At 39.5% G+C, this 25,590-nt stretch overlaps 1 protein-coding gene across 4 annotated transcripts; it reads left to right on the top strand.

The window, feature by feature from the left end:
• The first annotated feature begins 1,747 nt into the window (after positions 1-1,747).
• Positions 1,748-18,142, top strand: rcor3 (REST corepressor 3). Of its 4 annotated transcripts, none has more exons than XM_041784206.1 (13): positions 1,748-2,056; positions 2,537-2,822; positions 2,930-2,986; positions 8,305-8,382; positions 11,300-11,352; positions 11,637-11,798; positions 11,888-12,012; positions 14,430-14,508; positions 14,599-14,814; positions 15,150-15,227; positions 15,306-15,363; positions 16,345-16,589; positions 16,987-18,142. In XM_041784206.1, the coding sequence occupies exons 2-13, from the start codon at positions 2,699-2,701 to the stop codon at positions 17,371-17,373; spliced, it is 1,662 nt and encodes a 553-aa protein (XP_041640140.1). In that variant the 5' UTR covers positions 1,748-2,056; positions 2,537-2,698; the 3' UTR covers positions 17,374-18,142. The 4 variants fall into 4 exon arrangements, with proteins under 4 accessions (XP_041640140.1, XP_041640141.1, XP_041640139.1 ...); XM_041784207.1 differs by having other exon boundaries at positions 1,748-2,076; XM_041784205.1 differs by having other exon boundaries at positions 1,748-2,397.
• The last annotated feature ends 7,448 nt before the right edge of the window (positions 18,143-25,590 follow it).

The raw sequence follows: 25,590 nt of genomic DNA, 5'->3' as shown, positions 1-25,590 counted from the left end.
GTAAAAAGGATTAGAGTGGTGGAAAAGGACCAAATAGAGTAGTAAAAAGGACAAAATAGACTAGTAAAAAGGACCGAATAGAGTGGTTAAAAAAGGACCAAATAGAGTAGTGAAAAAGGACCAAATAAAGTAGTAAAAAGGACCAAATAGACTAGTAAAAAGGACCGAATAGAGTGGTTAAAAAAGGACCAAATAGAGTAGTGAAAAAGGACCAAATAGAGTAGTAAAATGGACCAAATAGAGTAGTGAAAAAGGACCAAATAGAGTAGTAAAAAGGACCGAATAGAGTGGTTAAAAAAGGACCAAATAGAGTAGTGAAAAAGGACCAAATAGAGTAGTAAAATGGACCAAATAGAGTAGTGAAAAAGGACCAAATAGGGTAGTAAAAAGGACCAAATGGATTAGTAAAAAGGACCAAATAGAGTGTTAAAAAGGACAAATAGAGTAGAAAAAAGGACCAAATACAGTAGTAAAAAGGACCAAAGAGAGTGGTAAAAAGGACCAAATGGACTAGTAAAAAGGACCAAATAGAGTGGTAAAAAAGGACCAAATAGAGTAGTAAAAAGGACCAAATACAGTAGTAAAAAGGACCAAATAGAGTAGTGAAAAAGGACCAAATAGGGTAGTAAAAAGGACCAAATGGATTAGTAAAAAGGACCAAATAGAGTGGTTAAAAAAGGACAAATAGAGTAGAAAAAAGGACCAAATACAGTAGTAAAAAGGACCAAAGAGAGTGGTAAAAAAAAGGACCAAATAGAATAGTAAAAAGGACAAATAGAGTAGAAAAAGGACCAAATAGAGTAGTAAAAAGGACCAAATAGAGTAGTAAAAAGGATGAGATAGAGTAGTAAAATGGACCAAAAAGAGTGGTAAAAAAGACCAAATAGAGTAGTTAAAGGCGTTAAAGAGTGGCAAAATTTAGCTAAAAGTAAAAACAAAACAATAAACAGATTAAAACTTGTAACAGTGAGTTAAATGTGGAGAAAGTGTCATAAATGATTGAAACTGATGTTAAAATGGGTCTGATGTAGCACAGATATATAATTTCAACATCAGGGCCCAATCAAAGCTTACAGAGCTTTTCAGCTCCAAAACAAAGTAACTGTTATTCGGGACATCAGCATCAATGCTACTGATCCAGCACACACACACACACACACACACACACCCCCCCACACACACACACACACAGATTCATTTTTCAGAGTAAAAACAACCAGTGAATAAAACTCATGATTAAATATTTTTTTAGTTAAAATAAATCTAGGAGATGACGGTAACCATAATAATTTTCCAAGTATAAGGTGGATTGTGGGTCAATGCTCAGTCTGGAGCTCTGTCTCCCTCTGCTGGTGAATATTAGCCAGTCTGGAACAGTGTCAGGTAAACAAGCAGGAAAACTAAAACTAAATGCTGAAATATTCACATTATCCGTGTTTCATTAGTACACTGAGTAACGTTTTATCATCGTTTGATATGTTTTTATAACTGAGAAGGTTATTTGGGAGAATAAATGATGTTTACTTTTTCATTTATGTGGCTGATTTATGATTTATTGTTGTTTTAGTCTCTTTTTAAAATTATATTTATTTTAAAATGTTTTTAAATGCTGTTTTATTTAAATTTTACTTTACCTTGGGTTTTTTTTTTTAATTTAGTTTGTGTCGGCGGAAGGATCTACTTTCAGTGGCGCTGCTGCTGCTGCCGATTAACAGTGCGTAAAAAGCCTTCCGCTGGGGAAGTTAGTCCCTGTTTCGGTTCAAGGAAGATAAACCTTGAATTTGTTATATTCTCTACTATTACCCTCCACTAAACTTAGATTTGTCTCTTTAAATTTGATTCCAAAGTTTTTAGGAATATATGTGCGGCATTTGACGCTAAGGGAGGAGCGCTCCAGCGACACGACGGGAGCCGCGGAGGTTTGAGCGAACTGCGGCAGAAAACCAACCAGCGGGTCCTGCTGACATTTTACCCCAGAAACGTCGGCTTAAACTCGGCTTGAAAGAGCCCGAAGATGCCGTGGATGATGGACAAAGACTCGAGTAGTCGTGGGAAGGTCGAAACCAAGAGAAAATAGTGAAAATTACAAGAAAGTTGGCGATAATCATGTGTCAGAAAGTCTAAATTATGCGAATAAAAGTTACAATTTGGGGGCAAAAGGCGAAATTGTTGCAGAAAATGCTTAATAATTTGTTTTATTCAGAATAACGACATTAAATGTGGAAATGATAAAACAGTTAAAAGTCCTAATTATGATATTAAAATTCATGATTATGAGATAATGTGAATTATAATGGGATTAAAAAGTGGAAATAACTTTGTTTTTGTTTTAGTTTATTAGTTTGTTCCCGCGGAGGGATCTGCTGTCAGTAACGCTGCAGCATCAGCCGCCTGACAGTGCGTAAAAAGCCTTCCGCAGCGGTAGTTAGATCCCGCTTTGGCGCTGGAAAAATCGCCTTTACGCTGATTAGTTTACTATTTAAATTCACTATCGCGTAAAGCTTAACATATCGCTGTTTTCTGCGATGTTTTTCAGAAAATATGAGCGGTATACGACGTGCGGAGAGCGGAGCGCTACAGCGACACGACGGGAGCCGCGGAGGTTTGAGCGAACAGCAGCAGAAGACCATCCAGCGACTCCTGCTGACATTTTCCCCCCCGACACGGCTGCTGAAACACGGCGTCAAAGCGCGCGAAGATGCCGGGGATGATGGACAAAGGCTCGGAGTACCTGGGGAAAGGTCGCTCTAACGGAACCAAGAGTCCGTCCAACGCTTCTAACGGGCATTTTTCAGACGAGAGCGGCAGCGACGACGAGCACGGTGAGGGTAGCCTCGAACAGCCTCCCTGCGCTTCGGTTATGAGCTTGTTATTACCGTGAAGATCTGATGATAGCTCCTCATGAATGCTTATTTCTCATGTTTTCCAGATGTGGGGATGCGGGTTGGAGCGGATTACCAGGCCAATATCCCCGAGTTTGATCCCGGTGAGTTTGAGCTGTTTGTGACAGACGGTGGTAGCCTCGATCACTCCGCTCTGTTATTACTGCAGGCTGAGACATGAACCGAGGCTACCAACCTGTGACATTCACACAGCTCCAAATAAAGCTCATTAATGGAGAGGGGATGTATGGAAGACTGTCTGCCTGTTAGAAAAGAAAAGATGTGAAAGAGAAGCTCTGATGATGAATGACAGACTGGTGTTAGATCTGTGATAGTCAGACTTATGAAAGTAAGACAGACTGGTGTTAGATCTGTGATAGACTTATGAAAGTAAGACTGACTGGTGTTAGATCTGTGATAGTCAGACTTATGAAAGTAAGACTGACTGGTGTTAGATCTGTGATAGACTTATGAAAGTAAGACTGACTGGTGTTAGATCTGTGATAGTCAGACTTATGAAAGTAAGACAGACTGGTGTTAGATCTGTGATAGTCAGACTTATGAAAGTAAGACAGACTGGTGTTAGATCTGTGATAGTCAGACTTATGAAAGTAAGACAGACTGGTGTTAGATCTGTGATAGTCAGACTTATGAAAGTAAGACTGACTGGTGTTAGATCTGTGATAGACTTATGAAAGTAAGACAGACTGGTGTTAGATCTGTGATAGTCAGACTTATGAAAGTAAGACTGACTGGTGTTAGATCTGTGATAGACTTATGAAAGTAAGACTGACTGGTGTTAGATCTGTGATAGACTTATGAAAGTAAGACTGACTGGTGTTAGATCTGTGATAGTCAGACTTATGAAAGTAAGACTGACTGGTGTTAGATCTGTGATAGTCAGACTTATGAAAGTAAGACTGACAGAAAATGTAGACTTTAGGCTGCTAAAATGTAACTGCTTTTAATTGCAATGAATATCATGTTTTCTTTAGTTGATCACGATCAATCACGTAGTTGCATGTAAAATTGCACTGGTTTGCATTTCAAACTGTTTGGATTATCTTAAACTAAGGGTAACTGACCTGCAGTTTGGATACGGAGCTGCTTATAGACTCAAGACTTTAATTTCAAGTTAACCACGGAAAAAAGGAACTTGTTCCAGATTGAAAGGAAATAAGTGAACGGTAAAAAGGTGGATGTTTGATAACACGAGGTTAGGTGACTTTAGACTTGCCCAGAGCTGTTTATGAGTACAGGTTAGTAGGGATGCACAATATTGAATTTTTGCTGATATTTATAGATTCATTTTAGCCGATACCGATATCGATATGATCAGGGCTGGGCAATTAATCGCACAGTAGATTAAATCACAATATGGCATGCTGCAGTTTTTAAATTGCAGACAGTGCAATATTTCTTTAACCTGAAACATGTCAAAATCCCAGTTTGATACAAACTTTTTCCTTTTTTTATGCTGTATACCAGTGTTACTCAACCCTGCTCAACCAAAGAGCCAAACTATTGAAAAATACCTTTGAAAGAGCCACAATCTAAGAGGTGTAAAGTGGCAAAAACGGCTTGAAGTAGCAATAACAATAAGTTAAAGGTGGCAAAATGGTCAAACAGCAACAAAAATGGGTGAAAAGCGGCAAAAATGGGGAGTAAAAGTGGAAAAAAGGTCAGAAAGTAGCAAAAATGGGTGCAAGGTGACAAAAAATGAGTTACAGTTGGCATAAAATGGTACAAAAGTGGCAAAACTGAAAAAAATTAGTGAAAAGTGACTAAAATGGGCAAAAAAGCAGTCAAAATTGGCTAAAATAGACAACAACTAGGAAAAAGTGGTATTTAATAAAATAAGTATCTTAAATGGGTGAAAATGCAGAGGAAAAAAAGGGTGAAAAGGGGCAAAAAATGGGATAATAGTAGCAAAACTGGGTAAAAAGTGGCAAAAAAGTGTGACAATGGGCCAGAAAAGTAGGGAAAAGTGGTATTAAATGGCAAAACTTAATCCTAGTAGGCAAAAATGGGATAAAAGGATCAAAATGGGCAAAAAGTAGGAAAAACCATGGTATTCAATGGCAAAAGGTAGCTTAAATGGGTGAAAGTGAAGAAATGAGTGAAAAAGTACAAAAAAGTTTCCCTTTTTTAAGGTTTTGAGGGGGAATAATTAAAATGAAGACATTAAAGAGCCACACGTTGAGTATCACTGCTTCATACATTATTAAAACCTTCAAGTATCTCTTTTATTTCATTTTATTTTTTTACAAAAATCTTACTTTTCTTGCTCATGCATTTATTTTTCTTCATCAAAATGAGAAGAATATGAGAAATGATCATCCCCTTCAATAAAGCAACTGATATCAGTTTAGCTTTAGTAGCCAAAATCACAGAAAGATATTTTTCTAAATTTAGCCCTAGTTTAAGCTCATCTGATGTTGTACTTGTTATAATACAGAATGATTTCTTGCTCATGTTTGTTAAACAACAGAAAAACTGAAGAACCTAAATAATCGCATTTCAAATCGCAATATTGCAGGAAAAAATTGCAATTAGATTATTTTTGCAAATCGTTCAGCCCTAATACGATATTTAAATATGTTTGACATAACCAAAAATTTAGTCCTGAGGACAGAATTTAAGGTTTGAAGATGAAAAAAGAAGCAAACTGTTCTTCTTTAAACACACTTTTAAGTTTAAAGAATGAGGATAAACACAGAAAAAGATCTTAACTGACATAGATCTGTTGGTCCAGCCTAAAACTCCTCTAATTTATATATGTGGACAAAATTTATAGTTAATATGTGCTGATATCCATGACCAAAATATATCAGATGCAAATATATGCTGATATCAGGCCCATAACATCGCCCATCCCTACAGATTATTGAAGACTTGAGCTTTTGTTTGGAATGCATTTTTGTTTTCTCACACTTTTTTGGGATAATTTGAACCTCAGAAGTTTGAAAGCTCAGCCTTGACTTTGAACAGGAATTAATTTTGATCAAAAAGAAGTCCAACATCAAAACAAAATCCCTAACATTTCAAAGAAACTGCCTAAAATATCTGTGAGAAGTTCTGAAAAAAAAATTATTTTAAATTGTCACATAAAAAACACCCATAAATTTCTTTAAATAATCCTTAAAATGCTTCGATGAATTTTTTCATAAAGCCTTAATTTTAATGAAAAATTCCCTCAAAAATTCTATTTACCCTCCTGAAAATATTCTCAAAGCAAATTCTTCAAAACATACAGATATATTCCCCAAAATTCCATGAAAAATGATGGAAAATTCCCTGAAATATGCCAACTAATTCCCTAAAAATTCCATTAAATTCAAGAAATTTAAAATTTCAATCCGCAATCAAATTCCCAAAATCAAAAAGTAAATGTCCAAAGTTTCCATGAGCATACATAAAACAAATTGAAGCAAAGTTTCCCCAAATAAGTCAAATAAAATTTGCCAAAAATTACAAATATTTTTCCTAAATTAATACAAAATGAATGAATCTAAAAAAAAAAAAATCTTCAGAATATCCAGAAACAAAACCCAGTTTTTTTTATGGGAATACTCAAATATTTCAACACAAAAACACTTTCAATGAAGCTGAAAAATATACAAAAATCTCCCATATTTTTCTGAAAATTCTGGAAACTTCCCAAGATATATTCCCATAATTATGAATGAAAATTCCAGAAAATTTGATAGCAGTTTCTTCCAGTATTTCAAATGAATAACTCAAACTGCAATGGACAGTTCAGACAATTTTCTCAACAATTCTAAATGTAGAAAGTGCTCTTATGTTTCAGAAAGCCAGGATGTGACGTCCTCAAATGACCATGCAGGGTCTTAGGAGGTTAATCATGATTACAAAAAAGTGCACTATTCATGGATTGTAGTTAATCACGATTAATGTGATTAATATTGAATTCCCTTTAAAATTGCATCAAAATATTGTCAAAAATATGAGAAAAAATAAAATCAAGTATGAAGCAAATGATGAAATTGTAGAAAAAATGTGTTAACTGTCAGACAGTTCAAAGTTTTAGTTGTCAAAATTTTTCAAATGCTTTATCATTAAAATGGATATTTGTTATTATCATGAATGGATGCTGTTTATGCTTATTTAATAAAACATTTGCACCATGATAGAGATTGTAACTGTTTTATGCTGGCTCATTTAATGACAATACAGTTCTTCCTTTAAAATATGATTTTAAAAAAGCCAATTTACATATGGAAAGAAAAGAAAGCCATAATGGTGAGTTTTAAAGATAAATTCTAACAAACAAAGTCAAAATGTTGGGTTATAATAGCAACATTTTGAGAGTGGAAGTCCATTATGTTGAATTAAGAGACAAAGAAATCACTGTCATGAGACAGTTGATAATTAAAATAAGATTAAAAAATATTAATTTCACTTTTTTAGTCAAAATCGTGAGATGAAATAAAAAAAAATAAGAAAAAAAATCAAAATTCTTTAAAAGAAAGTCATAACTGTGAGATAAATAGTACAAATTTGGAGCTTTACAGTACAAAGTATTCTCTGACACATGTGGCATATGTGGATTTTAACTAACAGTGCCTTCATATTTTTTTATTTTTTTAAATATCAGACTTCTGTACCAGCCTCTCCCAAACTTAAGTCTTCTACGGCCAAGACCTGAAAGTCTTCAGGGGCCAAAACCTCGTACAACCGTAACATGAGACTGAACGTACAGGCGTTCGTATTTTTATATTGAGAGAGTTCCACTGTGAACGCTTGGCTTTCAGAGACGTTAACGTTACTCTGAAAGGGTTTGTGGGGTCACAAAGCTCAGTGCCATTTAGTTTTGATCAGGTTTCTGGTGTGGATAAATGAATAAAGTCAAATCTACAAGGTCACTTAAGTTCTTTTCTGATATAAAATCTTTGTGTCCCAGCAAACTCTCCTAGTGACGTTAATGTCTCTGAAGGCAGTCATAGTTTATGCATGGAAATTGGTAAACATACAGATCATGACTAGACGAAAGGAAAAAGGTCTCCTGGGACCATCCTCTAAAATGTTCAGGAAGCACCCTATAAACAGCTAAAGGTTGAATTTTCGTGTTCGATGGAGAGGTTGCACATTTTAACTAGTTAGTAATTGAATGTAATTCATGACCTCCTTTTTCAACCTTTTACTTACAGTTAAATTGTTCTTTGTGTAGCTATTATTTCAGTATTTCTCTTAAACGGATGATCTGACAGAAATGGCATTAAAAAGAAAGATAGCTGAAAGTTAAAAATAATATTAATAATAATAATAAATGTGTTTGATGCTGTTTGATGCTTCCTCCATAAATAAACAGACACAAAGAAAGAGGTAAAGCTGTGTTTCTTTTTCTACCACCACTCATTATACCACACATAAAAACATTATTTTGTGTGCTTACTTGTAGGTTCTACGAAGTACTCTGATAAAGACAGCGGAGGGATGCTCGTCTGGTCTCCATATCACAACATCGTCGACTCAAAGTGTAAGTCCCTGTTTATATTTACATTAACGATGCATTTTTGTCATTCAGATACCAGGAGATGATGATGTCAGAACTCTCTGTCCCTCCTCTGGTTCCAACAACAGCCCAGACATCATCTCTGGCTCTCTGACTGTAGCTTGGTATCCCTACATGCTAATAAGAATGAATGGGGGACAATTAGCCTCCAGCTAAGAGGCTAGCGGTGCCTCTTTAACAGCTTTTCTCCCTCATGTCCCCATCAACATGCTTTAAAAAGACACAGTGATACACTATTTAGCTACTGATACTTGTGTGGCACTGGTTACCCTGGAATGACAGCTGGGGGTCTAGACTGGCCTGCATGCAGAGAGCAAGGAGGGAATGTTTTATAAGCTTTGATGACATCATCTTTCTATGGCCTTTTAAAGACTTCAAAGGATGACATCATCAAAGGAGGAGCACAAATTAATTATTAGCTCTAAAGCGTGACATCATCAAAGGAGGAGGACAAATTGATTATTAGCTTTAAAGAATGACATCATCAAAGGAGGAGCACAAATTAATTATTAGCTTTAAAGAATGACATCATCAAAGGAGGAGGACAAATTAATTATTAGCTCTAAAGCATGACATCATCAAAGGAGGAGGACAAATTGATTATTAGCTCTAAAGCATGACATCATCAAAGGAGGAGGACAAATTGATTATTAGCTCTAAAGCATGACATCATCAAAGGAGGAGGACAAATTGATTATTAGCTCTAAAGCATGACATCATCAAAGGAGGAGGACAAATTAATTATTAGCTCTAAAGCATGACATCATCAAAGGAGGAGGACAAATTGATTATTAGCTCTAAAGCATGACATCATCAAAGGAGGAGGACAAATTAATTATTAGCTCTAAAGCATGACATCATCAAAGGAGGAGGACAAATTGATTATTAGCTTCAAAGGATGACATCATCAAAGGAGGAGCACAAATTGATTATTAGCTCTAAAGCGTGACATCATCAAAGGAGGAGGACAAATTGATTATTAGCTTCAAAGGATGACATCATCAAAGGAGGAGCACAAATTAATTATTAGCTTTAAAGAATGACATCATCAAAGGAGGAGGACAAATTAATTATTAGCTCTAAAGCATGACATCATCAAAGGAGGAGGACAAATTCATTATTAGCTCTAAAGCGTGACATCATCAAAGGAGGAGGACAAATTGATTATTAGCTCTAAAGCGTGACATCATCAAAGGAGGAGCACAAATTAATTATTAGCTCTAAAGCATGACATCATCAAAGGAGGAGGACAAATTGATTATTAGCTCTAAAGCGTGACATCATCAAAGGAGGAGGAAAAATTGATTATTAGCTTCAAAGGATGACATCATCAAAGGAGGAGCACAAATTAATTATTAGCTTTAAAGAATGACATCATCAAAGGAGGAGGACAAATTAATTATTAGCTCTAAAGCATGACATCATCAAAGGAGGAGGACAAATTGATTATTAGCTCTAAAGCGTGACATCATCAAAGGAGGAGGACAAATTGATTATTAGCTCTAAAGCGTGACATCATCAAAGGAGGAGCACAAATTAATTATTAGCTCTAAAGCGTGACATCATCAAAGGAGGAGGACAAATTGATTATTAGCTCTAAAGCGTGACATCATCAAAGGAGGAGCACAAATTAATTATTAGCTCTAAAGCATGACATCATCAAAGGAGGAGGACAAATTGATTATTAGCTCTAAAGCGTGACATCATCAAAGGAGGAGGACAAATTGATTATTAGCTTCAAAGGATGACATCATCAAAGGAGGAGCACAAATTGATTATTAGCTCTAAAGCGTGACATCATCAAAGGAGGAGGACAAATTGATTATTAGCTTCAAAGGATGACATCATCAAAGGAGGAGCACAAATTAATTATTAGCTCTAAAGCGTGACATCATCAAAGGAGGAGGACAAATTGATTATTAGCTTCAAAGGATGACATCATCAAAGGAGGAGCACAAATTAATTATTAGCTTTAAAGAATGACATCATCAAAGGAGGAGGACAAATTCATTATTAGCTCTAAAGCGTGACATCATCAAAGGAGGAGGACAAATTAATTATTAGCTTTAAAGAATGACATCATCAAAGGAGGAGGACAAATTAATTATTAGCTCTAAAGCATGACATCATCAAAAGAGGAGCACAAATTGATTATTAGCTCTAAAGCGTGACATCATCAAAGGAGGAGCACAAATTGATTATTAGCTTTAAAGAATGACATCATCAAAGGAGGAGGACAAATTGATTATTAGCTTTAAAGAATGACATCATCAAAGGAGGAGGACAAATTGATTATTAGCTTCAAAGGATGACATCATCAAAGGAGGAGCACAAATTGATTATTAGCTCTAAAGCGTGACATCATCAAAGGAGGAGCACAAATTGATTATTAGCTTTAAAGAATGACATCATCAAAGGAGGAGGACAAATTGATTATTAGCTTTAAAGAATGACATCATCAAAGGAGGAGGACAAATTGATTATTAGCCTTTAAGCATGATGTTAATTTTTAAGGCAGAAGACAGAATGTTTGTGAAGCTGGGGATGTTGGGGACTATTTCTCTGCATTTCTTCCAAATAGAAGGCCATAGTTTGCACTTTTCCAAAAGTTACCAACCTAAGGGAACAAAGTTGTCAAACTGTGTTTAAACAGAAACTGAAAAGACATTTCAGGACAGAAAGTCACAAGGGAGTTGTGATTGATAAATATATTTGATCCAGTCCAGATGAAGACATCCCAGTCCACCTCTGCATCAGTCTGAGCTAAATCCCTGTTACATATTCTCTAAAGGTTCTAAATCAGCTCCTCTGGTCCTCTACGAGGTCCTCAGATCCCAGTTAAGTATATCTTAGACTAAAGGTTTGTTTTTTCCCTTTACAGTGGACGAGTACATCGCCATTGCCAAAGAGAAACATGGGTACAACGTGGAGCAGGTGGGTGTCTGCCTCCATCTAAAGACATCAGACTACTGGTCAGCGCGAGGGACATTTTTCCTCAACTTTATCTGACATGACTGATCCTTGAAGCTGCTTTAGAAGCAGATTGATCAATCAGTCTGTTAAACAAAGGTGTTTGTGCTGGGGATCATTACTGAAAAGGTTGAGACCACTTCCTTTCTTTTTAGATAAAAGCTACTATGAGAAGGGTTTTTGCTTGTAGACATCTTTTCTACATTTGAGTTCATGTGGTTCAGAATATGTTATGTGAATGTTCACAGGCTCTGGGCATGCTCTTCTGGCACAAACACAACATTGAGAAGTCTCTGGCCGACCTGCCAAACTTCACGCCGTTTCCTGACGAGTGGACGGTGGAGGACAAAGTTTTGTTCGAGCAGGCCTTCAGCTTTCACGGGAAGAGCTTCCACCGCATCCAGCAGATGGTAAACACTCAAACTTATCAAGCAGGGTTCAGCTTTCATTCAGAGGGCTGTTGGTTTTAAATGGTGGCTATTTTTCATGTGTCCTGCAGTTACCTGATAAATCCATCTCCAGTTTGGTGAAGTATTACTACTCCTGGAAGAAGACTCGATCCAGAACCAGTCTGATGGACCGACAGGCTCGAAAACTGGCCAATAGGAGCAACCAGGATGACAGGTATGACTCAGCCAGCAGAAGATGAGCTCAGGTGACCTTTTATCGACAGTAAACCTCAATAATAAAATAAATATTTAGAACAAAGTTCATGTTTCATCCGCAGCAGGTGGTAGTAGGATGGTTTGAACAGCAGGGGGAGCTACAGCAATGGTTTTCTGCTTTAATACAGAGAAAAGATCTCACATCACCTCTAAATCTGTATGAAAACTGGAGAGGCTCAGAATGTACAGCTGATGGCCTCCATGTCCCATAATGCATTATACACAGGAAGTGAATCTTAAGCTGTATAAACAGTAACATCATCAGGTTCAATTAATTACTTAAACTCAGACAAGAACAGTGCTCTAGTGTTATGTGGCATCACCCATCAGGACGGGTCTGTTTGACCTGTAAGGGGGTGTTTTTGGAGGGTTTTGGGGGCTTTGTTGTAGTTTTTGTTAAAGGTTGATTGTAGGGGTGTGTATTGGCAAGAATCTGGTGATACGATACATATCACGATACAGGGGTGTTGATATCGAAATATTCTTGTAATATATTGCAATATTCTTGTAAAATATATATATATATATATATATATATATATATATATATATATATGTACAGTGCTTAACAAATTTATTAGACCACCACCCAAAGTCAGGTTTCTGCCACAGCTGCCCTAAATTAACAGCATTGGTAATTACCAAAATCATTTTTGATGTTTCTGCTATGGTTAATACACCAATATGTAGAAGCTCTTTAACCCAACTGATATTTTTAATGCTAAAATAGAATTATTATTGTTATCCATGAATTTTCAAATTTACTGGTTTACAAAACAAAAACTGAAAAAAATATTAAAGCACATTAATATTTCTTGGTCAATATTTCAAATTATAGTTATTTACTGTCATTCCTGAACAGAAAAATGAGTTTTAGTGGTTGAATGTTATGCTTGATTCATTTCTGACTTCTCAGAGAAGCCCAGTGAGCTGACTCAAATTTGGGTGAATTCAGTTTGAAATTCCTCATTCCTGTTCAAAATGGTAAAACGTGGAGAGCTGACTGAAAATGAAAGAGTCCGCATTAAAGCACTTCATGATGCTGGATGGTCTCTGAGACAAATAGGACAGGTGGACTAATACGTTTGTTAAGCTCTGTATATGTTTATGTATATAAATAAATAACAGTAATTTTAAGTTGATATGGAATATAACATAACAGAATTAAACTATTAATAAAAAAATATTAAAATTATATATGTAGTATACAAATAAAAACTATATGGAGTATTCTAAAATATATGGTCTTGCATCATCTAGAGTTTTAACTCTTTGTGCAATTTGAAGATGGTGATTTTTCCCGTTTGTAGTCATGATTTAAAATGCTTTCAGGATTTCTCAAAGAAAAATGGAAAAATAAATTTATATAGAGTAAATCTTTAAATTTAATGGTACATTAGCTAGTATATCTTAAAGACAAGGTGATTGTGGAGGAAGACTGATCCTCATGTCAGCTTTAAGGACTGTGTTGTGAGGAGGGCATGATGTGACAGGCCAGTGTGATGCTCAGGTTTGTCGTATTGTCCAAGTATTTCACTCTGGTGTGGTATATCTTACAAACGACTTGACTCCTGTTGAAGTCTGTACCGTCTTGAATGTTTTGGAAGCCAAAATAAGTCCACATATCCACTACAAATGCAGCAGAAGCTGCACTGCTGGGTAGGCATGAGCAACCGGCTCACTCAGACCGAGATCTTGCGTGATCTTGTTGTCTAAGCAGGGGAGAAGAGGGAGGAGTCAACTGCCTGCCCCCAACTAGCAGTCAGGGGGTTAAATTACACCACAAACTACTGCACCAACAAAGTGAATTATTACTTTAAAAAATATTGATACTGCATTTTAAGATATCGACACAGTATTGTGCAGTGAAATATTGCGATATATCAGTGTATCGATATTTTCTATCTCCTGGTTGTTAGGAATGTTCATAGAGTTGTTGGAGTTGTTGCTGAGCATTGGGGTTCTAAATGGAGTTGTTTGGTTCATCAGGGTTGTTGCAGAAAGAGTTGTTGATGATGTTGCTGATGGAGTTGGTGGATTTGCTGAAGGAGTTTTGGGGTTTGTTGTTGACAAAGTTGTTAGGTTTGTTGCTGATGGAGTTGATGCAATTGTTGAAGTTGTTCTGTTGGAGTTATTTGGAAAGTTTTTGGAAATGTTGGAGTATTTTTGATGTTGTTGGGTTTTGTTGTAGTAACTGGGACTATGGTTATTAAGTTTTGGTCAGTTGAACAGTTTATTTCCTATTTTTAGGAGTTGTTGTTATTAACAGGATGTTCTTTAGGATGTTGTTTGGTCCTCTGTCTGGGTTTATTGTGTTGCTGTTTTGGTTGTTGTTGTTTTGAAGCAGCTGAATTTTTAATCTTCTTGTTGCCGTAGTGATGAGGAGATGGAGGAGGCCAATCCCATTGAAGCCAACGACAGCGACTATGACCCCAACAAGGAAGCCAAGAAAGAGGTAGGTGGATGAACTGGTTTTACCATATACAGGCGCTGTAGGCTGTAGAGAATCCCAGTAAACATGCTATCTGCCCCTCCGTCCTGGCAGAACCAGGTGGAGCCGGTGGTGCCGGGATCAAAGATGGCGTTGGGTCGGCGGGAGCATCAGACCCTCCAGCACCGACACCACCAGCGCTCCCGCTGCCGCCCCCCTAAAGGCATGTACCTGACCCAGGAGGACGTTGTGGCAGTGTCCTGCAGCGCCTCCGCCGCCAACACCCTCCTCCGTCAGCTGGACATGGAGCTGGTGTCCCTCAAGAGACAGGTAGGTGGCGCTACACACTCCCCTTCTTCATCAGTATCATCACAGTCATCATCAGGGGTCTGAGAAAGCCGAGGTGGAAAGGAAAGAAAATGTTTAAGGATCAGAATCTAACTTTTCATCAGTAAAGCTGGTAAAAACAGTCTCTTTAGCTACCCTCCATGCTGCTCAGGTGCGTATGAGCTCAGGTGGAAACCCCAGGTGTGCCCGAGTTGTCCTGTATAAACTCCTGCTCTGTCTGACCTCTGCTGCCACCTTGTGGTTATCCTCAGAATGAAGGACTGTGTTTCCTTTGAGTTCTGTGAACATCACTTGAGAGTTTGCCTGTTGTTCTTCAGGTTCAGAACGCCAAACAGATGAACAGTGGACTGAAACACATGCTGGAGTCCGGGATTGAAGAACTCAGGCTGCCTGAGGTAAAACTTTAATCCTAACACATGAACTGACCTTCTAACACCTTCATGATTTAATCCTTTAAATGTTTGTTCCTGTAGAGTAACCAGAAGGTTAACGCACGCTGGACCACAGACGAGCAGCTGCTGGCAGTTCAAGGTAAACTTCTGATAACGATGCTTTAAATGGGATTTATGTCAGATAAATGCTTTGAGATATCAAGTGATTAAATGCTTTGTGTGGACATACCTCAATGAAATTATAACTGATGGCTCAGACTGCATATAGATGGGATGTCTCATCCGGACTGGATCAGCTCTGTAATAGGGTGTATGTATATCCAGGGAGCACATAGCTAGAGACCCCCATATGGATAGAAACATTTATGTCAATAAGTACTGAATACAATAAAATTAGTCCAAAAGCAATTCATCTCTAGTAGCATGAATTTGGATATGAGGGTGAAGCAAGCTTTAGTCTATAAAGGAGGACGCTGGGGTGGAGGAGGTGAAGCTTTAGTCTATAAAGGAGGAGGCTGGGGTGGAGAAGGTGGAGCTTTAGTCTATAAAGGAGGACGCTGGGGTGGAGGAGGTGAAGCTTTAGTCTATAAAGGAGGAGGCTGGGGTGGAGGAGGTGAAGCTTTAGTCTATAAAGGAGGAGGCTGGGGTGGAGGAGGTGGAGCTTTAGTCTATAAAGGAGGAGGCTGGGGTGGAGGAGGTGGAGCTTTAGTCTATAAAGGAGGAGGCTGGGGTGGAGGAGGTGAAGCTTTAATCTATAAAGGAGGAGGCTGGGGTGGAGGAGGTGAAGCTTTAGTCTATAAAGGAGGACGCTGGGGTGGAGGAGGTGAAGCTTTAGTCTATAAAGGAGGAGGCTGGGGTGGAGGAGGTGAAGCTTTAATCTATAAAGGAGGAGGCTGGGGTGGAGGAGGTGAAGCAAGCTTTAGTCTATAAAGGAGGACGCTGGGGTGGAGGAGGTGAAGCTTTAGTCTATAAAGGAGGAGGCTGGGGTGGAGGAGGTGAAGCTTTAGTCTTTAAAGGAGGAGGCCATTTAACAATCACAGAGCTGTCACATATTTAACTTCTTCCTCTGTTTATTAAACCTCAGTTCAAAGGTTAATCCCACCTTTTTAACTTCGTGTAGGTGTGAGGAAATACGGCAAAGACTTCCAGGCCATCGCTGACGTCATCGGGAACAAGACGGTGGGTCAGGTCAAGAACTTTTTTGTGAACTACCGGCGGAGGTTCAATCTGGATGAGGTGCTGCAGGAGTGGGAGGCCGAGCAGGGAACACAAGCACCAAACGGAGACAGCGCCACCTCTGGAGAGGAGGGGAAGAACAGCTCTACTACTCCGTCAGGGAAGAGCACCGATGAAGAGGATGAAGAGGTGAGACTTTAACAGGATACTATACAAGATTCAATCCTTTTTATGGTCATTATGGTATAAACAACATTTTTAGGGTTAGTTCAGTATACTCGAGATCAGGGATGGGGCGCTGGTATGACGAGGAGGGCAACATTAGTTTTGACAGGGGGACACATTTGAGTAATGGTTGGATATTTTTATGTTAATAATTGAAATTGCTTTTAATTTAACAAAAGGTACAAACATTTAACTTTGATCTGAATTCATTAGACCAACTCTTACAGTCAAATGTTCACAGTAATGTCCTGAGTTAGATCCCATAACAGGTGAGATGAAGGTAAAAAACCACCTGAATCATGCTTTAAGTGACATTAGCTCACCTTTTTGTTATTATGGCCCCGCCCCTTCCTCTCTGCAGGGTCAGGTGACCTCTTCTGGTGCATCTCCGGCTGCCTCCTCCACTTCTTCAGCTCAGATTCCAGTGACGTCCAGCGCCTCCTCCTCATCCTCCCTCCACCAGCCCCCTCCCCTCCTGCGGCCCTCCCTCCCCGCCACGCCCTCCCTGCACCGCCAGCCCCCGCCCCTCCAGCAGCAGGCCCGCTTTCTGCAGCCCCGCCCCACCTTGCAGCAGCCCCCGCCTCTCATCCGCCCCTCCAACCCCCTTCCTCCCCGCCTCAACCCTCGCCCTCCCGCTCCCATGACCCTCTGCAGCAACCCAGGGGGATCAGGGCCGAGCTCCACCCAGCAGCCGCCCAGCCTGGCCGTCCACCAATCAGAACCGACCTCTTCTTCCTCCATCCACTAACGGACGATTCACAAACATCTCTCTCTGCTGTGTTCAGGCACCGTGGGGAAATCTGACTTCACCTTTAACTACATCCAATCAGCTCTTCAGTTCTTATCACACCAGAGCGTAACAGGATGGTTAAAGAAAACACGCCAAAGCCTGAGCACTGGCTGGAAACTGGACGCTGTTTGGAGTTTTTAACAGAGCAAACACCCCGAGAACCTGCTGAGTGAGATTTAACTACATAGAAAATGTTCAGTCGTTTTAAACCAGAGCTTTTATCATTAGCAAAGATGTGGCGTCCCACAGGGTTCACTCTTGGATCCCCTTTGGTTGTCCATCAGTTTACCTCCACTTTAACACAATAGTATTAAAACACAAGCAGAAACTACAAATGGCAACAAACCTTTAAAAAAATGACCCTTCATAGTCCAGCCTCCCCTCTTTAAAAGCCTCATAAATGCTCCAGAGGAAGTAATTTTTTTAAATTTAATTCCTGTATGCACGTTGGAAAATCCCTTGTCAATGAAGTAAGGGGAAAATTTGCATTTCTTCTGGTATGATCAGGTAAAAAAGTTTAGTAGTTAAGAAACCAGACAGCCTGTTCCACATATCCTTGGCATGGAGTTCTGTTGGCAGAAGTAAACGTCTATACCATACCGCAGGGGTGTCAAACTCGATCACAGAAGGGGCCAGATTCTGATTTCAGGTCTAACCTGAGGGCCTAACAGGGTCCACTTTTAACCAAACTGTCAACCTCATTTTCACCAGTAATAAATTATGGAGAAAAAACTAGCACTGATGATAAATGATTTTGAGATTTAAAAGTCAAAATGTTATGTTAAAAGGCTCAAAATCTGAGATGAAAAGTCAAAACTTATTAGTTTAAAAGGTCAAAACACAAAACTAGATGTTAAAATAATGCTTTAAAAGACAAATATATTAAATAGAAAGTCCAGTCAAAGCAAAAATACAACTTAAAATTTAAAATGGTGCAAAGGTTAAAGGTAAAAATGTGAGATAAAGGTTGTAATAATAAATTGAAAAGCTCAAAATATGAGATAAGTGAAAATTATAAATTGACAAAGTTAAAATATGATATGAAAGTCCAAGTAATAGATTGAAGTCATAATTGTGCAATGCAGAATGGAAAATATGAAATGAAAACAAATTAATTTATTTTCTCACATTTTTTTCTCATTATTTTTATTCCTTATTTTTCACATATTTGTGACTTAAAGATATTTAATATCATCGAGGTTAAGTTTACATTTTTATACTGGAGGAAATCTGCAGACCTCAGATTTTAGGGCCAGCTAAAATAAGAATAGGATATGATCTTTTGGGCCGCGTGTAACTGTTCCACGGGCTGGATTTGGCACCCGGGCCTTGAGTTTGACACCCCTGCATACCGAGTTTAGCATCACAATACTCAGGATGTCCACAAAGGATGGTTATCCAGTTGTTTTTAAAGTGTTAAAGCTGCGTTTTTTGGAGCTCAGATTGTCAGATATTCCATAGATGCTGGGATACACTCACTCTACGTTTATCATGTAACTTGACTTAGCAGCCCTCATTAGCTTACTAGCAGAGCCGGCTAGCTGACATGCAAGGCAGTCGTGTTTCAGATAATCGGGTTTATGTGTTCATCACTGAGGAGCTTTAAAGTGATTGCTCTCTGTTATGACTTTTTCGCAGCACCTTTGGCTCACAGGTTTGATAAGTCTCCATCAGCGTTGGCTGTTTTGGTAAAGTAGCTCCAGGGGAGACATCAGTAGCCCCTCCTGCTCGCCTGCACAGGTACGATGACTGTCATTAGTAGGCTGCTTTATCTAGTGGCTGTAGTCGCCACTGGCGCTGTCTGTGCCTGCCTACTTTGCTCACACTGCCATCTTGTGAAGATCCACGTAAAACTGTTAAATTCTCCCAGCAAGCTTAACCCTCTATCAGTCACTTTGAACCAGAGACACAGTCAGCCTGTAGATAGTACCGAACATCAGGACATGATAGCACCACACTGTTTTTAATAAAAAGTACTGAGAACTAAAGGATATATATATTCCAGAACCTTTCAAAATAAAAGCCTGGGTGGCTGGATGAGCATTCTGTCACATTCACCATTGGCCACTCAGAGCAGCACACACGTGCACCTTTGCTGCTAACACATCTGTTGCCCAGATGGATGTGAAATATTTCCCATGCCATGTAGATGTGGAGCAGACTGTCAGGTGTGTCAGCTTTAGCCAGATTTAGAGTCATAAATAGATTCCTGATCAGGGATCCGGGTTCATCAAGAGCAGCAAAATATCATAAAGTCACTACTGAGGATTGTTTGGACAAATAATCGGTAGTGACTGGCATGGGCGTAGCAGAGGGGGGTGAAAGGGTACTGATACCCCAGGCCCCCAGCAGGGAGGGGCCCTTGAGATGGCTGTATGGAAGCCCATTTGGGTCAAATGAAAAATAAAAAAATGTGAAAGTACAGCAATTTTTGAAAAAAAATTCTAAGTCATAATTATGAAATAAAAGGTCTTAATTATAAGATTTTAAAAAAGTCACAATTATGAGTTAAAAAGTCAGGATTAGAGGAAAAAAATAATAATGAGATACAAAGTCAAGATAATGAATTAAAAAGTCAAAATTATGACATTTAAAGTTATAAATGATGAAATGACTTTTATCTCATAATTTCGAACTTTTTATCTTTTTTTTTTTTTAATCTCATAATTTTAAATTTTAGTCTTTTAATTATGACTTTGGATTTCTTTTTTTTCCTTCCACATTTTTCTTTTTTAAGTGGCAGAAATGGGCTTCCATATACCTACAATGAAGAACATGTTTTTATTTAATTTTTCTCCATAATTAGAGTCATTATTGTATCAAAAGTGACTAAATGAATCAGTCAATGGACAGAAATTTGTATCTAATAGAGTAAAATACAATTCTGGGGGCCCCTCTCTTAAAAATGTCCAAATAATGTGGTCCAACACTACAAAATAATGCAAGTACATTTAGTTTAGCCATAGTAAATAAAATTGCTCATAAATTGGGAAAATAAAGTTAAAAAGTACATCAAAATAAATGTAATTTAATAATTGTAAAAATGAGGCAACATTTGTTGCTTCACTAGCTGGCTAAGGGGATCCCTGTGTGATATTCTTTCTAGGGGCCCTAAATCCCTAGCTACGCCCCTGGTAACTGGCCTCTTATAAGGACTGTACCATTGGTTTATATGGGGGGGGGGGGGGGGGGTTTAAGGCCAAGCGGCTTGGCCTTCATACACGCTCACCGTTGTTTACAGGCCTGCAGTCGCCCCAGCTAAAGTTTCCCTCAGGCGGATCATCACTGGACTTCTGGCTGACTCGCCTCTGTGACCATACCTCAGTGGAAACGAGGGGTTAATGAGTCTGAATGGGGACCTTTGACCTTAAATCTCCAGAATCTCATCAGCTGGTCTTTGAAGGAAATCCCTCAGAGCGTTTCTGAGACATTGTGGTCCTGAGTCTGACCTGAAGGCTATTCCTCATCAAAGTCTAAAATATCTGATCCCAGTTTGTTTTGTTGTCAGCCAACATGGCGGTGTCTCCATGGTAACCGGAGGTAAAATAGCTCTTGTGTTTGTGTCATAGATGGGGATAAAGATGGCAGCCTCAGTGTTGTGTACAGTAGCGTTAGATGTCGGCGTGTACAGTTCTTTGTCTGTCCTCTTTGGTTTAACGCTGATTTGAAAACACTAAAACTTCACACATCTAGGTTTGTCAAATATCAGTGATGTTTTGTTCTCATCGTTCTCTTGATTGTTCTGAACCGTCGTAATTGTGGTCATATCATCGCCATCTTCAGTCTCAGAGCTGCAGACGTGCCATCGGCCCGTCTCTTCCTTATTTATTCTTCTTCTTCTTCCCGGTGCTACCACGTTGGACTCTTCGGTGTAAATACTGATTGTGAAAGTGCTCTTAATGCTTTTTGGACAAACGTTCATGTAACTGGATCCATGGAGTCTCACGCTGAGTTTCAGTCGATGAAATCTGAAGCTGCTGAGAAACGTCTATTAAAAACCACATTTTTACCATCGCCATGTTTCTGTCATCACTCTGCAACCAACAACAGAAATCTGAGCTCCCTCACATTTCCACTGAATATTACTCATCCTAAATCTGATTTCGGACAAGCTCCAACTCCCCCAAAAGTTGGGACGCTGTGTAAAATGTGAATAAAATCAGACTATGGGGATTTGTAAATAATTTCACCTTTATTTAGTGGAAAACAGCACAAACACATGATATTTACCAGTCAAACTCACTCCACTGTTTTTGTGGAAATAAACACACTCTGATTTTGATGCCTGCAACATATTCCAAAAAAGTTGGGACGAAAGGGTCTTGGTATGTTTGGTTTGAAAAGTGCAAAAAAAAAAAAAAAGACCAAAATGAGCAAAAAGTAGAGAAAGGTCTTAAAAGTGGCCAAAACTCACAAATATATATATTTATATTGGCAAGAAGGTGTTAAAAGTAACAGAAATTGCCAAAAATGGATTATACGTGGCAAAAAGATGTAGGCAGCAAAAAAAAAAAAAGTGGAAAAAAAGGTTTAAATAGTGTTGAAAATTGGTTTCAATGGCAAAAAAAGCAGTTAAAAGTGGCTAAAAGGTGTTAAAGTGGTAAAAATGTGTTCAAAGGAGCAACAATGGGCAAAAATTGGTTAAATTTATGATAGGTGGAAAAAAGTTTATAAAGTGGCATAAAAGAAAATGTTAAAATTGGAAAAAACAAGTTAAAGTGGAACAAAAGTTGGGGAAAAGGGGTACAAGGTGAAAAGAAGTGGTAAGAATGAGTTAAACGTGGTAAAACATGGCAGCTTCACCTGTGCAGCATCTGCACAGACAGATGTCCCTGAAAGAACAATAAAAAGAATGTAGTGTAGAATAAGAAGGGTGAAAATGAGGGAAGAAAATGCAAAAGTTGATGGGAAAAGTGATGAAAAGTTGATAAAAAAGCAAATTAAGAATTTTTAACACAGACCACCAACAGACCAAGGATGACACTGTTAGCTAGGAGGCTACTGACCCTAGTTCTAAACCTAGTTCTGATCCTGGTTCTGATCCTGGTTCTGATCCTAGTTGTGACCCTAGTTCTGATCCTAGTTGTGACCCTAGTTCTGACCCTAGTTGTGACCCTAGTTCTGATCCTAGTTGTGACCCTAGTTCTGACCCTAGTTGTGACCCTAGTTTTGATCCTAGTTCTGACCCTAGTTCTGACCCTAGTTGTGGCCCTAGTTCTGACCAAAGTCCTGACCAAAGTCCTGACCCTAGGTGTGACCCTAGTTATGACCCTAGTTGTGGCCCTGGGTCTAACCCTAGTTCTGAAGCTGGTTATGACCCTAGTTCTGAGCCTAGTTCTGACCCTACTTGTGGCCCTAGTTCTGACCAAAGTCCTGACCAAAGTCCTGACCCTAGGTGTGACCCTAGTTATTGCCCTAGTTTTGGCCCTAGTTCTGAGCCTAGTTCTGATCCTAGTTGTGACCCTAGTTCTGATCCTCGTCCTGACCCTAGTTCTGACCCTAGTTCTGATCCTAGTTCTGACCCTAGTTCTGACCCTAGTTGTGGCCCTAGTTCTGACCAAAGTCCTGACCAAAGTCCTGACCCTAGGTGTGACCCTAGTTATGACCCTAGTTGTGGCCCTGGGTCTAACCCTAGTTCTGAAGCTGGTTATGACCCTAGTTCTGAGCCTAGTTCTGACCCTAGTTCTGATCCTAGTTCTGACCCTAGTTCTGATCCTAGTTGTGACCCTAGTTCTGTCCCTAGTTGTGACCCTAGTTCTGATCCTAGTTCTGACCCTAGTTCTGATCCTAGTTGTGACCCTAGTTCTGACCCTAGTTGTGGCCCTAGTTCTGACCAAAGTCCTGACCAAAGTCCTGGCCCTAGTTCTGACCAAAGTCCTGACCAAAGTCCTGACCCTAGGTGTGACCCTAGTTATGACCCTAGTTGTGGCCCTAGGTCTGACCCTAGTTCTGAAGCTGGATATGACCCTAGTTCTGATCCTAGTTCTGAGCCTAGTTCTGACCCTAGTTCTAACCCTAGGTGTGACCCTAGTTATTACCCTAGTTTTGGCCCTAGTTATGGCCTTAGTTCTGAACAAAGTTCTGACCCTCGTTATGACCCTAGTTCTGGCCCTAGTTCTGAGCCTAGTTCTGATCCTAGTTGTGACCCTAGTTCTGATCCTAGTTCTGACCCTAGTTCTGACCCTAGTTCTAAATCTAGTTGTGACCCTAGTTCTGACCCCAGTTCTGATCCTAGTTCTGACCCTAGTTGTGACCCTAGTTCTGATCCTCGTCCTGACCCTAGTTCTGACCCTAGTTCTGATCCTAGTTTTGATCCTAGTTCTGATCCTAGTTGTGACCCTAGTTGTGACCCTAGTTCTGATCCTAGTTCTGATCCTAAGTGTGACCCTAGTTCTGGTCCTAGTTTTTACCCTAGTTCTGACCCTAGTTGTGACCCTTATTCTGACCAAAGTTCTGACCCTAGTTCTGATCCTAGGTGTGACCCTCGTTATGACCCTAGTTGTGATCCTAGTTCTGACCCTAGGTCTGGTCCTAACTCTGACCCTAGTCGTGACCCTAGTTATGACCCCAGTTCTGATCCTAGTTCTGATTCTAGTTCTGATCCTAGTTCTGATTCTAGTTCTGACCCTAGTTATGACCCTAGTTGTGGCCCTTGTTTTGATCCTAGTTCTGACCCTAATTCTGATCCTAGTTTTGACCCTAGTTCTGACCCTAGTTGTGGCCCTAGTTCTAACCCTAGTTCTGATCCTAGTTGGGACTCTGGTTGTGACCCTAGTTCTGATCCTAGTTGTGACCCTAGTTGTGAACCTAGTTCTGATCCTAGTTCTGGCCCTAGTTGTGATCCTATTTCTGATCCTAGTTCTGATCCTAGTTTTGATCCTAGTTCTGAACCAAGTTGTGACCCTAGTTGTGACCCTAGTTCTGATCCTAGTTGTCACCCTAGTTGTGAACCTAGTTGTGACCCTAGTTCTGATCCTAGTTCTGACCCTAGTTGTGACCCTAGTTCTGATCCTAGTTGGGACCCTAGTTGTGACCCTAGTTCTGATCCTAGTTGTGACCCTAGTTGTGAACTTAGTTGTGACCCTAGTTCTGATCCTAGTTGTGACCCTAGTTGTGACCCTAGTTCTGATCCTAGTTGTGACCCTAGTTCTGAGCCTAGTTGTGACCCTAGTTCTGATCCTAGTTCTGATCCTAGTTGTGACCCTAGTTGTGACCCTAGTTCTGATCCTAGTTGTGACCCTAGTTGTGAACTTAGTTGTGACCCTAGTTCTGATCCTAGTTGTGACCCTAGTTGTGACCCTAGTTCTGATCCTAGTTGTGACCCTAGTTCTGAGCCTAGTTGTGACCCTAGTTCTGAGCCTAGTTCTGATCCTAGTTTTGATCCTAGTTCTGAACCTAGTTGTGACCCTAGTTCTGATCCTAGTTTTGATCCTAGTTCTGATCCTAGTTGTGACCCTAGTTGTGACCCTAGTTCTGATCCTAGTTTTGATCCTAGTTCTGATCCTAGTTGTGATCCTAGTTGTGACCCTAGTTCTGAGCCTAGTTGTGACCCTAGTTCTGAGCCTAGTTGTGACCCTAGTTCTGAGCCTAGTTGTGACCCTAGTTCTGAGCCTAGTTGTGACCCTAGTTCTGATCCTAGTTCTGACCCTAGTTGTGACCCTAGTTCTGATCCTAGTTTTGATCCTAGTTCTGAACCTTGTTGTGACCCTAGTTCTGATCCTAGTTGTGACCCTAGTTGTGAACTTAGTTCTGATCCTAGTTCTGACCCTATTTGTGACCCTAGTTGTGACCCTAGTTCTGATCCTAGTTGTGACCCTAGTTCTGAACTTAGTTTTGATCCTAGTTCTGATCCTAGTTGTGACCCTAGTTGTGACCCTAGTTGTGAACCTAGTTTTGACCCTAGTTGTGACCCTAGTTCTGATCCTAGTTCTGATCCTAGTTGTGACCCTAGTTGTGACCCTAGTTGTGACCCTAGTTGTGACCCTAGTTGTGAACCTAGTTTTGACCCTAGTTGTGACCCTAGTTCTGATCCTAGTTCTGATCCTAGTTGTGACCCTAGTTGTGAACCTAGTTTTGACCCTAGTTGTGACCCTAGTTCTGATCTTAGTTCTGATCCTAGTTCTGATCCTAGTTCTGACCCTAGTTGTGACCCTAGTTGTGAACCTAGTTCTGATC

This window comes from Cheilinus undulatus, linkage group 4, assembly GCF_018320785.1.
Source record: "Cheilinus undulatus linkage group 4, ASM1832078v1, whole genome shotgun sequence".
Taxonomy (NCBI): domain Eukaryota; kingdom Metazoa; phylum Chordata; class Actinopteri; order Labriformes; family Labridae; genus Cheilinus; species Cheilinus undulatus.
Note: the sequence above shows the minus strand (reverse complement) of the source record. Positions and strands in the feature narration are given on the sequence as shown.